The sequence below is a fragment of the Taurulus bubalis genome (genome assembly GCF_910589615.1).
Source record: "Taurulus bubalis genome assembly, chromosome: 17".
In the NCBI taxonomy this organism is placed as follows: domain Eukaryota; kingdom Metazoa; phylum Chordata; class Actinopteri; order Perciformes; family Cottidae; genus Taurulus; species Taurulus bubalis.
Window position 1 is genome coordinate 2818628 of NC_136605.1, and position 15004 is coordinate 2833631.

The window sequence follows — 15004 nt, forward strand, 5'->3', positions numbered from 1 at the left end:
ACTTCATCTATCAACCATTCTCTCACATACACACACAAATAAATAAATGAAGGACTAAATATATTACATAAAACTAGCCAGGCAACGAAATTAAATATTTGGTGGTGCAACCTCTTCGTGGCTTTGTAAGAGCAGGGGTAAATATTCAATCTTCAATAGACTAGTAAATTGTTTTGCTGCATGTTAACAATTCATACATTTGCATGGAAACCACAGTTACATGTTTTGTGTGTCGATACAAACAGAGAGGTTTGTACTCTCAGCTCAAGGGTCGCCAACCCGCGGCTACCGGTAATACTACTAAGCCACCACAAGGGGTCAGGGCATGAACATGAATGGAACATCACCAACGGCGGCACCGGCTGCCACAGGAGGCAGGTCACGTGACCGGGCTGGGCCGTCGGCAGATGTCAGTGAAATGCAGTTTTATATTACACATAAAGTAAAAATATTTGTTTATCTTTTCTTTTTTTCTTTCAACTCACTTTTTCCTCCACAGTTTCTTAGACGCCGCTTGTAGTGTTGTAGTAGTAATGTGTGGGCTGAACAGTCTCCATGTTTCTAACAAGGTTATCACACAGGCCTCATGTGTGAACATACTACAGGATATAATCTACAATATGTTGATCTGCTGACATGTTGATGGGTTGATTGGAATTATTATTTTTTATTTTATAGCGAATTATTACTCTTTTTAACATCAGAATATCAAAATATAAAGTGTTTACTATATGCTTTTTTAAAATATTTATTTCGAGCCTCACTTCTATTTTATTACTGAGTCAGTCAAAATAATATAAATGAACAAATAGATCCTTAATAAGCTTTATTTGCACCCAAGCAATCACATTGCTCCGGAGGAAAACCAGAACGAATCATTGGCTGGGGCAGTATAAGCACGTGTCTTCCTGACGTCACTACCAATAACATCCCTGACCACACCCACGACACTGAGCTGCGTCTACAAGGTTCATTCATATCCATTAGGGTCGTAGATCTGACTCCTGATTGGATGATGGGTGCACAGAGAGCTAATTAATTGTACTTTTGACATTATTAGTATTTTTGAAGAATAAATAAAAACATGAGCAAAACCAACAGGACAATTCAAAAAGAATAAATTATTATTTTATTCTCTATTAAATGTATTATCAATCTCACAAATAGTGGACAGACAAAACTACATCAGAAAAAAAATGTCAACATCCAAATGTAACAAAATGTATTTGGCTTTTTCTTCATCTCAACTAAGAAAATATGTAATATCTATTAACATCGTTAAGTCTCAGAAAATAGATATTATTCTGCATAATCTTTTTTTATAATCTGTAAGGTCCCTTTAAGATCAATTATATGTACAAATATTAATTTAACTTCATGAGAGAATTCCACTGTTTTTTTTACAGTAACATATTCCATCTCACACATGGTGCTAACATTTGTTTAGTGTCATTACATTCTTTTTAACTTAGCTTTATGTCGTTTACGGAGCACAATAAACGTTATTAAACTGAGAAATTCAGTGCAGGAATCTGTCTGTGTCTGTGTCTGTGTGTGTGTGTGTGTGTGTGTGTGTGTGTGTGTGTGTGTATATGAACTTACCCTGTTAAAGGACATGGTTTATATGATTATTTTATTTTAGTCAGCTTTTTGTCTTGCATTTGCAGATATTTCTTTTTTCTGCCTAGCATAGGTAACATTTTATGTAACTTTTAGTTTAGTTTTTTTGGAAGGGGGTTGTCTTCCTGTATGAAACAGTGTAAATTGTACACATCAGCAATATGCAAAACAGCTGAAATACATCCGTCAAATTCTCTTGAGTAACCAAAATAAAGGCGATAGATTAGTGACTGAAAAACTTGAGACCAGAGTTCTCCACATCCCGCTTCGGTTCCCTGATGTCATTTGGCCTGATAAACGTCACACCTGCATGAGTATATGAGCCAACATTGCTCCCGAACCAAATGAGTCCATTACACGTCTCACACAATGTAACAAAATGCCGTCACACAAGAAAGATAATCCTATTACTTGCTGGTTAGCTGCTCCATAAAGCAGCCTGTCAGGCTTGTAACAACCCTTCCCTGAAGCCTTCTCCTTTAAAATAATAAGCTTTGGGACTAAAGATGTTCTCTAGAGCTTCCTTAACAATCCTGAATGCGTCTGGTCCGGGTCATTTCAGAATGGACCACTTGATCTGCTCCTTGGCCGACTGCAGAACCTGGGGGAGCAGAGAGGAAGCACGCAAAATAAGACACAATGCAGTATGATGTATATGTGAAAAAGAATGACCCATAAAACATTAACCCCATGAAATATGAAACGTAATACACATGTTTAATGATACAAATGTGTTTTAGATGTTTGTTTATGCCTTTCAGAACTTGTATGGCGCTGCAGTGCCTCAGTTCTGCCACTAGAGGGCAGACTAAGCACACGTTCAGACAACTGCGTTCAATGCCTCCATGTTGAAAGTGTACAACAGGGAAAATAACTATACTGGTTATACAAACTATTACAATTTTGTTAAATAAAATATGATTAAAATGTGCATAATTTAAATATATTTTGACAGGAGCTTCAATAAAATCGCAATATAGAAGGAGAGAGCCGTCTGTTGCTTTTATGTTGTTGTTGTTTTGTTTTTTTGGAGGTGGGGGGGTGGGGCTTGGCAGTTTGGACAATTTCATCTTTCCATGACCAACATCAGATTCCACCACCGGGGTCGTCATGAATCCCTCTACCTCATAGCAAGATTAAAGCACTGAGGTTGCAGTTCCTCCTTTTAACAGCAGGGGACACATGGAGCTCAGATAACATTCAGTGTGGGATCCTGGGAAATGCAGTCACATTAGTTCTACTGCCGCTTGCATCAGTTTAGTGCTCCTCACTGTACAACGAGTTACGAAGGTAACTACGGTTCTATGAATCCTTGATCAGGAAAGATGCAAATATAACACCTGTACACAGTAGTACTATAATATAGTAGTACCTATTCTTTCTGCATTATGGGTAACCTTTTATTACTTTGTAAATAATGAAATCGATAGTCTGGCCCCTGATATTTCTTCCAGAGTGTCACTGGTCTTTTTTGGGGGCAGCCACGTCTTGTGTGTGAAACGTGACTACGTCACGCAGGTGTCATTTTTTTCCGAGAACCCAAGAAAGAGCCATGTTTGTGTTTCTCTAGAAAACTGCAAGCACCAGAGGAACAAACATGTTCTTTTTTTACTTCATGATTTGTGTGACATGTGTGCACACACACACACACACACACACACACACACATATATACATACATATATATATATATATATATATATATATATATATATATATATATATATATATATATATATATATATATATATATATATATATATTTTAACCTTTAAAAATGTAAAAACATTGGCCAGGTAGTGGAGCGTTCCAGTACTATACAATGTTATGGTACCACAAGCGGTGTCGTGCAGTGCAGGGCTGTTGTGCAGTTAGTAGAGACTTACGTTAGTGGTCAGCGCCAGTTTCTCTGTTATGTGCTGTCAGGGTTAAAGAAAGAGATAAAGAATAGCTCAGAGCATGCTGTTGAAGTAAATGTGGCAGGAGGGTTCTCTGATCGGAGATACAGTTCCCCATCCGTCCAGTATTTAAAGAGGGATCTTGTTGACCCATGTAAATAGCCTGTTAGTGCCGTCCGCTGCTTTGGAGCAGAAGCAAAGCTAGCTGCTGCTAAAAGCGTTAGCATGCAGCCGGTGAATTTGACAACGGAATGTCAAACCGCCACCAATCACTCCGTCAGAGAGCCCTCAACTTCCTGTTAAACAAGCATCTCACGGTAATCAGAGAGAAGCAGCTGGGAGAACACATGTTAATAACAGTGTAGAGATGAGGTAAACGTGCAGAATAGTGGGTCTGTAAGGTGCTTTCACCCCCTGTAGTCGGGCTCATTTGGTGCGACCTCGGTTCGGGTTTCAGATAAACAGCTTCCCCATTAGCCCAAAGGAACCCTCCTAACCGGGGGATCGAACCCAACAGGAGAGGTGTGAAAGCACCCCAAGTACATGATTCTGTTAAATGTGAAGTTTGTTATTTGGTCCGTTTCTTCTTTGGTTTCTGAACTTGCGACCAATACAAAACAAAGCACATTTTTCAGATCTGCGTTCTAAATTCGTCCACGTGACCTTCTTCTAAAAAGGTGGAGGTCATGTGGCCTGGCAGGATACAGGATTGATGGAAAAGTCCCCGCATTTTGGGTAACCCGCTTCCTTGCCAGGAGTGAGCCGAGTAGATTGACACCGCTCATGTCTATGTGGTAAATATGAAGCTACACCCGGCAGACTGTTAGTTAAGTTTAGCACCAAGAGTAGAAAAAGGGGCAAACTGTGATATGCATGTGTGTAACTGTGCAGTGTCATGTACATGTATGTGTGTGTTACCTGGGCCATGCTTTGTTCCGACAATGGGTTTTCATCCGCCTGTAAAACAAAATGACATCAGTGTGTTTATACGTGTAAAACGCAAAAGTCACGCGTACACCACCACCCCCCCCCCCTTGTCCGGAGACGATCCTCCAGGACACAATAGCATCCGTTCATTAGTTTCAATAGGCCACACAATCTCCACCAATAAGACCAGGGTAAACAATGCTACCTTAAGATTTTGACTGGAATTTATGAGGCTATGTAAGGTAACATTAAACGTCAAATAACTTGTACTAACCTTGTGAGTATGATAAAGTTAGCTAGCTAGCATAAGTAAGTTTAGGCAGCAAATAGCTTGTACTAACCTTATGATAACGTTAGCTAGCTGTGGTAACTTTGTTAGCAAACTAACGTTACAAAACAACGAAGAAAAAAGAAGGTTCAGCATAATCATTCCAATGAACGTTAACATTAGTTTGCTAACAACATTAGCAAATCGAGAGAACATTAGCAAACTCATAATGGTGGTAATTGGCCACCACTTTGGTCCAAATCAAAATACAACTGGACAACTATCGGTTGAATCACCATGACATTTTTTGCGAAACAATTGTGATACAGTAACATGTATTTTGTGATCCCTTTACTTTTCCTCTAGCAAGTTGGAAAATATAGAAAAGTTTTTCTGGAAGCCTCGTTGTGAACAGGCCAAACAGCTGCTTGAAAACATAACATTTGTTTTCCATTTGACATTCCAATGATTCAAAGCAAGAAACAAATCGTTGCAATTGGTTCGTTGGGAGTGACGGACAGTCATCTTACCCTGTAGTTGACCTTCTGTAGGACCTGCTGGGGGTCACTCTCCAGAATCACCCTAGCAACAGGATAAAGAAAAACTACAACAATCAAGTCTGAGTACAGCAAAAGCAGGTCAGGGACAATTATTATAAAACTATATGAATAATAGATTCATCAACACTCAGAAGACAAATAATAATTCATATGTAAACTAGTCAGAATTGCCTGTTTATTTTCTCTTACCCTCCATCGATGATCTCGTCCACAATCAGGAACACTCCTTCCATGTTGTCCAGTAAACCCCTCCGCTCAACATTCTTCCTGCAACGAAAAAAGTAACAATCCGGTTCATTACATTTTTGGGGAGATCCCAGAGTATTATGAAGTCAAATGTGATTAAGTAATTAAAGGAACAGTTTGACATTTTTTGGAAAATGCGGTTGTTCCCCCTCTTGTCTCCAATCCCATGAACAGATTGACGCTGGAGCCAGGGGAAGGTTAGCCTGACTCAAACTCAAAGACACACCTTCACCTCTAAAGACCACAAGAGAACAACTTCTTCTTCAATCCAGCATGATATTCATTTAGTAAATGATGGTCCATTTAGAGTCAAATACAGCATAAAGCAGGGATATGCTTTACGGAGTGCTGGTCCGAAAAAGGTTAAATTGGAGCAACATATAAATACAACTTGTAATTTCCCAGTAAAACTACATTTATGTTTTACGTTTATGTATAAATGAAACAAGGAGATGCTACCAGTCTTTATGCTAAGCTAATCGCCTTATGGCTCCGGCTCCACGCCTGATGCAAAGACATGAGAGGAACATCAATCTTCTAAAACTATTTCTCCCAAACTGTCTACTGTTTCTTTAATATCACATTGTGTCTCCTAATCACTAATCAAGAGCATTTACCATTCAGCATTCACTGATTTGATACTGCAACACTCCGACCTGGACATTTACATTTTGCACGTCGCAATTTAGAATAGCCTATTATCTTTCATGCTGTATAATAATATAATCTCTCAACGTCCCCGCCGCTCACACTCTGCATTACGACTGCATGGGTTCCCATAGCAACCACATCCGCCGCTGTTCTGTGGCTGACAATGCTGCAGTCAACAATGACGGATCCTGGTGTGCAACATACATCAACACACACACACACACACACACACACACACACACACACACACACACACACACACACACACACACACTCTGAAGTGTTAAATATCTAAAAATATGGGACTAGTTGTCATTATGTCGTCAGTCAGCTTTCATTTTCTATTTCAAGATAAATCACCATTCTCTTTCAGGTAAAATAATAATAAATACACACGGCTGCATTTTAAATTCAACAAGGAGACTCAGCGTCCCCGTGAGAGGCTCTGGTGGAGGGATGGCAGTGTTTGTGTGGATTACCATTAGCACTGATGATGATGATAATGAGGATGAGGCTACATGACGATGCTCAGTGCATGGAGAAAAGTCAGTGAAAAATGTCCCCGTCACGCCAGCAACATGACTGAAGCTGTCCGACGTCAGCAGAGCAAGATATTGTATTTCTTGTCAATGTTTTTTTAGATGTAAAATGCCCTTCATGACGATAATTCTCTTTCGTGTAACTCTTATGTTTTCTTCTACAGTACATACCTGAGGATCTGACTGAGGGACTCAAACAGGCAGCTCAGTACCGACACCAGCATCAGCTAGAGAGGGGGAAAGAGAAATGGCACTGATGTTGAAGATTCATTCATTCAGTACGGTCACTTGTGAGTAAAATTAAAGAACAAGCTACAAAAGGACGGACGTTTGATCTGGCATGTTACCTGCAGACAAAGAGCGACATTAGCATTCGTCTGCATCATTTATTTATTTTTAATCAGTAAAACACTGAACATTTGAAGTACATTAATTCAAAAAAAAAATAAATAAATAAATAAATATATATATATATATATATATATATATATATATATATATATATATATATATATATATATATATATATATATATATATATATATATATATATATATATATATATAGCTAGGATTAGTAATCTTCCACGTGCCATAGATACCATTATTTGTTCTGGTTGTGACTCAAATGTGATTATTTTCCTCACAATAGGATGGTATGATCGTTTTTAACATTCCCTTCAGGGGTGTGTGTGTGTGTGTGTGTGTGTGTGTGTGTGTGTGTGTGTGTGTGTGTGTGTGTGTGTGTGTGCGCGCACAATAAAAGGATGAGGCCAGTGATAATCTATTTATTTGTTTTGTACTGTCCAAAAGCTGTACTTTATTTTTAAATCAGTCCCACACACACCATCCGGCTGCTGAAATTAGTCCCCAACGGTTTTCCGTGGTAAGGTTTGCTTAAAAGCCCAGAGAAGGGAAACAAAAAGCCCCCTACCTCGTTCTCCTGAGCACTTCCCACCACATAGAAGAAGAGATCTATACTGCTCTTATAGACGACGGTCATCCCCTCCACGAAAGCGATCTCGTCTACAGAAAGAAGACGGAGAGAGGGATGGGTTCAGGATGCAGAGAGGACAAGAATACCTCTTTTATTCACACAATGACTATATTTCATTCCAATTCTAGGGTACGTTTAATAGCACAGACAAATACAACATGATGATTTATAGAAGAGTATAGGGGGGAAAATAGAAAAAGGGAAAGGGATGATTGTCACAAGGAGGTCGGAATGAGGAAGGAGACATCAAGGATGAGAGGAGACGACAAAGAGAGGGTGCAGAGAAGGGACAAAGAAGGGCAAGGAGGGAGGTGAAGGAAGGAAATTATATGAGGGTGAGAAAAGTTCATATCTTTTTTTCCCTGAGAGAGGGAGGAAGGAAAGGACGGGAAAAAGAAGGAAAGCAAACACGAGTAGAAGCTGTGGAAGGAGAACGGACGAGAGAGAGAGAAGGAGGGAGAGAACTGGGATGCTTCAAGGAAGGGGAGAAGAGCAGGACAAAGGGAGGATGAGGCGGGAGGGAAAGAGTGGGGATATAGCGTGACATGGGAGAAGAAAGAGGGGAGAGGAGAGGAGAAAAGGAGGAATGAAGGAGGAGTTTTTGAACAAAAGGAGGAATATGCCAGGCGGGTGATAAGGAGACCTGGGGCAGAGACTCAGGTATCAGCGGTGTGAAACAGAAAAAGAGTCCGTTGTGTCTCACGTAGCCAACAAAAGTGAACGGAAAATCCGAAATGTTCACACTAACAAAGTAGCTTTAGGCTAGCATCACGTACAAGTGTAGAGCGAGACACGTGGGCGGAGACAGAGAGAGGAAACCTACTGTCGGCTTTGTGCGTCTTGTTGAAGATGTTCTTCTCAAAGTTCTTCTGTTCTTTAATGGAGGGGTAGAGCTCGGGGTCGTAGTACTGAAACACACACACACACACACACACACACACACACACACACACACACACACACACACACACACACACACACACACACACACACACACACATTCAATTTCATTCTGGTCTGAACGCGGAGGTGGCAGAGAGACCACTCCGATAGAGACCCGTCAATTATCTTGTAGCCCCGCCTTAAAGCATCCCCTGATTTATGGTCCGTTTGACTCAGGGGTGCCCACACTTTTTTGGCTCGCGAGCTACTTTTAAAATGACCAAGTTAAAAAGATCTACCTACATTAATAATGGTAAATACACACACACACATATATATATACATATATATACATATATATATATATATATATATATATATATATATATACATATATATACATATATATATATATATATATATATATATATACATATATATACATATATATACATATATATATATATATATATATATATATATATATATATATATATACATATATATATATATATATATATATATACATATATACATATATATATATATATATATATATATATATATATATATATACGTATATATATATATATATATATATATACGTATATATATATATATATATATATATATATATATATATATATATATATATATATATATATATATACGTATATATATATATATATATATATACATATATATATATACGTATATATATATATATACATATATATACATATATATACATATATATACGTATATATATATATATACGTATATATATATATATATATATATACGTATATATATATATATATATACGTATATATATATATATATATACGTATATATATATATATATACACGTATATATATATATATATATATACGTATATATATATATATATACACACGTATATATATATATATACACGTATATATATATATATATATACACGTATATATATATATATATACACGTATATATATATATATATACACGTATATATATATATATATATACACGTATATATATATATATATATACACGTATATATATATATATATATATATATATATATATATATATATATATATGTATATATATATATATATATATATATATATATATATATATATACATACATACATACATACATATATATACGCAGTGCATGATGGGAAACGCCTGGCTGTCGCCACATCAGAGAACTGATTGGCTCTTAGATCTGACAGCAAACACCAAGTGTTGTAGAAAATCCTTATTTTATGTGTAGTTGTAATACTTAACGCTGGATTTTTGACTATTAGTCTCATGTATAACTAAAAAATGTATCTTATGTGGTTGATAATACAAAATCTTATTTACATAACACATAAAACCAGTAGCAATGTATTTCACAGGCAGACATAAAAAGAACAAGGGATGCATCTACACACACATTTCTACATAAATATATATTTTTAGTCACTTTTTCTGTGACTTCCTGTGTATAATTTGAAGGCATCTGAAGGCGTCTTACTTGACCGCAGTTGTTTGACTCCGCCCCCTGCTGCTCCTGCCTGCTCTCGTCTTTAGAACGAGCCTACTCATTTGCACACTGGGAGCTGCGTTTTTGAAAAAGTAAAAAAAAAAAAAAAAAAAAAGTCTAATTTTTATTTGTTTTTAATGACACGCGATCTACCCGCACTACCTTCGTGAACGACTGGTAGATCGTGAACGACTGGTAGATCGCGATCGACGTATTGGGCACCCCTGCTCTAAATGGACCATAATTTACTAAATAAACATCACGCTGTATTGAAGACTTGAGACTAGAGATTGAGAAATAAACTCATGTTTACAATGTTTTACAAAATCAAGAGAGAAGTAGAGTAATGTTCCCATAGACTTCTATACAATCAGTCAGTAAAGAGAATGTATTAAAACACTTCTACATTAGCTTCACTCGGCAGAACCGGCTGGTTGAACCACAGAAATGAACTTGTCCAGGGAAAAAAGGAACTCCAGTATTTTACTGCAGCAAAAAAAGCATATTGAAATGGAGCCATTCCTTAAGAGGAGTTATAAAGGCTGTAACCATTTGAAATGGGGCTTTAAATAGTCTTTCTGTGGAATCCTTGTAATAAACAAGCTACAGCAGGGTTTTTTTCCACAGTGAATGAAATGCTTGAAGTGCTTATCCGGATGGTCCGCAGTAAATTAAGATAAGGGTTAATGTGCGTTCACCTTACCTTTGACAGAAGTCTGTTGCCATCATTGTCAAGAATGAACAGAGCTTTCACCGTGTAGAGGGAGGGTTCCTGCAACAACAAACGGAGAGAACGTCTTCAATATTTCCGCGTTGCCGCGTCACCTCAGGAAGGCTGGGAGAGGTCTCGCCTCAGCAACAGGAAAAGCATCTGACCGGCGTGTTGCCTCAACCTTAATCATCCAGGTAAAGCTGGCTCTCCCAGCAACACCCTGTACACACAGGAGACGCCCAGTTCAACCTGCAGACTGTTGTGCTTTTGTTTTGTCGCCCAGCTTTGTTTTATTTACCAGATGTGGAAATGCCAAGAGATGTTGTCCAGTATTCGGCTCAGTCGTCGCTCTGTCCGTCCGTAGTGTTTTCAGACCCGAGACAAAGTTCTGTTATGCACTGACTAGCATAGAATCAGAGTCAGAGTGTATCACAGAACTTAGACCAGGAACTCACAACATCCACCGTACAATTTTCCCAGCTTGCATCATGGTTTACGGGAGAATGAAGACGACGATGAGGATGAAGATGTATTTGTATCAACTACTTTTTGTTTCAGGCAACATACTGGTCTGATAGTGGCTGATCTGGGTCTACCTGGGTGTAAAATCACTTTTTGCGAAAGATAAATAGTAATTTTGTGATCTACATTCAAAAAGTAACTCTGTATTTCAGACTTTGGTCCAAAGTTGACTTAGCTTTGACAAAGACATTTTGACACTGAGGTCTACAGAATAAAGTTAGATAGACTTTAAACCTAAAAGGACTTTAAACCGTTCGACGTCACGTTCATGGCGGTTTTCCTAAACCCAAAATATGAGGTTTTGTTGCCGAAACCAAACTTTAGTTTTGTAACTTAATGTAGTCCTGAAAAAGAAGTTCTGGGCCATTAATACGCAAAACCTATGTTTTGCATTTCATATTTTCAAGAACTGGCCTGAGACGGTCTTGAATTGTTGCACCAAACGCAGACTTTCGACGTTGCTATTGACGTTGCTATTGAATGTATTATTAAATTTTTTATATTATTCTTTTATATGTGTTTAACTTAAGTTGAACCATATCGCTTTCTAAAAGCTTAAAGGTTTGATTATTTCCAAGCTCCATCAATAAGAATAATAACCCCAAACACAAAATAATATAGTTTTCTTTGACACAGAATCTTCCATGCTGGAATTTCACTGACATGCTATGATGCAACTTCCCGTCTACCTCCTACTCCCTGACCCCCCAAGTAACCACTAAGTGGACGATATATAAAAGTATTCAATAATCTTTTGATCTTTTGTGGCCGACCATAGTCCATAGAACTTGTTTTACTTGTTTTTATCAGGTGTGCAACAGTCACACATCAGCAGTTGGTATAGATCGAGGTAGTTAGCCGGGTGCAACAAGGTTATCATTTAGTGAACACTGTACTTTATAACTAGACAAAGTTTAAACGTCTAAACCACTGGTGCAACCGGCTGCTGATCCCCGTCCTGCCCTGTCCTCGAGGGAACCGCTCTTCACATGGGACGATGAACACACCTCCCCACTAAAGTGGCTTCCTCGGGATCAACAGCTCGATGATAACATAGCGATGCAAACGGAGTATTGTAACGGTCACATAGTTGGGAATAGCCGTGGGAATTAGAGGGGATTGTCTATTGTGGAGGTACGAGTCCTCTGCAGGGTCAAACTGAGTTAAGAGGAGGAAGTTTCTGGCTCAACATGGCGAGCTAAATGCTTAAACTGTCAAAAAAACAAAGTGGCTGTTTGGTTCAAACAAAGATTTTCTCTGGAGTGTGCGGTTTTTAAGTGGGTCACGGATACAGACAAAACCAGAAGACCAATTTAGACGTCTGGAGACGGTTGGAAAAAAACAACATCAAAGCTTCTGGCTAATTTGGACTTGAACTTGGCAGTTGTCTTAACTGCAAATCAGATTTATTTTGGGATGTTTACCACATTATGGACACGACATACATTTCCTACGTATTCAGCTGATACCGTGATCCAGAGTAAGTGACAGCAGCTTCGAGGTGCTTACCGACTGTTTCATGTTTCACTCTCAAACAACAGTCTCCATAAAGCATTTTACATGATGCAGTAGTGTATTTGTGGTTTTCCTCTATTTTTGTTGTATCACTTTTTAATTCATCCTCCAAGCATTTTATGAGTCCCTTTCCTTTTATGTTTTTTATATTTTATTTCCTTTTCTCATTTAATGTATTACTACACTATTTTTCGTCAGTATTGGCAATTTCTTTTTAACTGGACAACACTGACCTGTGATCTGTGTCAATAACATATTTATTTTCTTTCTTTGTTCAATTGATTACTGATATTGGTTTGCACCAACCTTTATTTTACTCACCATCACTAAGAGCATCATTGATCAGAACGGTGCAGGATTTGACAAGACTGACAAGAAGGTGCGTTTGATAACTTGGAACTCTGACATCTCCGACTAGAAAAAGCACAACGGAACGCCACGCAGTCTCGGTTCCTGAACGCACCTCCCCCCGACCTAGCGAGGAAGCAGATGTCTGACGTCACACGACTGACGCGTCCGCTGTGAACCGGTAAACCATCAACTCAAAAGGAACGTAAAGTTTGTTTGCCTGCATTTGATTAAAACTACAGACTATAGTGAAACCTGTTCTGCATGTAAATTAAAAATGATTACACATGCAAAGACTCTGCGTACACTCGCCAAAGACACTTCAGTTTGTCTCGGGCACCTAGAACACTTGGAGTTAGGAAGTTGGACATTTTCAAGTGAGAAATCCCAACCTCCAACTTTTACGTGAACGCAGCATTAGAAACCACTAACACAAAGTCTATAATACTGGGTGTTTTGACCTTTTTTTAAATTATTTTTTAAAATAAAAAATCAGTCTATCAACCTTATGGACTCTTTCAACCATTTTGAAACTTTAACTTGGAATGGAGTATTTGAAATTGGTCAAAACTCTGTAGAATCTGAGAAAGAGTATTGAGTTCTAGCGCATTGTGTTACGTCTTCCTGCTGAAGTGGAGTTTTACTCTGTGAACTACAATGACGTGTTAAATAGTTGTATCTTCACCAAGTATCATATTTTTAAGATATGTTAAACATACATCTGTAGTTGTCAGTGAACTAGGAGTATTATCATGGATGTACTGCACTACAGCTGCATACAAGGTACATGGAAATACACAAGTACAATGGAGGTACTCGAGAAAAGAAAAAACCTTTACAGTAATTGAGTAAATGTACTTAGTTACTTCATAGCACTAAAAGAGGGGGTGGGTGACACACCGGAGGGGGGAGGGAGGAGAGAGAGAGAGAGAGAGAGAGACTGAATAAATAGTGCGCAAGGCAAAGGGAGGGAGAGAGAACGGTGGACGTGGCACCTACTCTGCTCTACACGTCAACCGATCTGTGCACACAGCGCTCCACACAAGCGGACATTTAAACACACCACACGCACGTACGCGCGCGCATACACACACACACACACACACACACACGCGCGCACGCACACCCCCCTTGACCGGTCCCGCAGTCTTTAGGCTCAAAGTTGCGCCTGTTGCGCTTCGCGTGGAGAAGCACAGCGCTGACAGCTGGCGGCTCACGCAGAGAGAAGTTACCGCGACCGAGCAGCCCACTGCTTGTTGAGATGAAGAAGAATAAACACAAAAACAATAACTGTCTTTTAGACGCGCTGTCATGCACGAGAGACGCTGCCGCGATCAGCTCGGGCCTGCGCGCGCGTCCGCCATCGCGTAACACGATCAAGATCGCGTTCCGTGTGTTTAAAGAATGAATCAAACCCTCGCTTCTGATTTATGAACTGAACGATCTGCCCGATCACTCCTCCTCCCTCTCTCTTTCCCTCTCTCTTTACCTCTTTCTCTCCCTCTTTCTCTCCGGTATCTCGCACCTCCGAAACTGCCATAATGCAACAAATGGTCCCGTGCGCTAATAAAAGCAGCACACACACATAAATAAATAACACACACACATTTGGCCGCGGGGCCTGAACAGACCTCCCGTTTGGAGCTCTAAACTAAAGCTGCAGCGCGCAGAGGCTCACCAGAGTCGCGTAGTCCATCGCCGCCGCCGTGCTGCTCGTGTGTTGACGTGGACTCTCTGCTGTCACCGCGAGTGCGCCGCTCACGTTTTCCTTTTTTCTCTTTCTCA

The 15004-nt window shown here is 39.0% G+C and overlaps 1 protein-coding gene across 2 annotated transcripts; it reads right to left on the minus strand.

Moving 5' to 3' along the window:
- Positions 1-903: 903 nt before the first annotated feature.
- On the minus strand, positions 904-15004 carry copz2 (COPI coat complex subunit zeta 2). Of its 2 annotated transcripts, XM_079233121.1 has the most exons (10): positions 14898-15004; positions 10826-10894; positions 8529-8613; positions 7643-7734; positions 6881-6936; positions 5463-5540; positions 5244-5295; positions 4437-4475; positions 3507-3539; positions 904-2221 (listed from the first exon to the last, which is right to left on the minus strand). In XM_079233121.1, exons 1-10 carry the CDS (start codon positions 14913-14915, stop codon positions 2174-2176), a joined length of 570 nt encoding a protein of 189 aa, XP_079089247.1. In that variant the 5' UTR covers positions 14916-15004; the 3' UTR covers positions 904-2173. The 2 variants fall into 2 exon arrangements, with proteins under 2 accessions (XP_079089247.1, XP_079089248.1); XM_079233122.1 differs by lacking the exon at positions 3507-3539.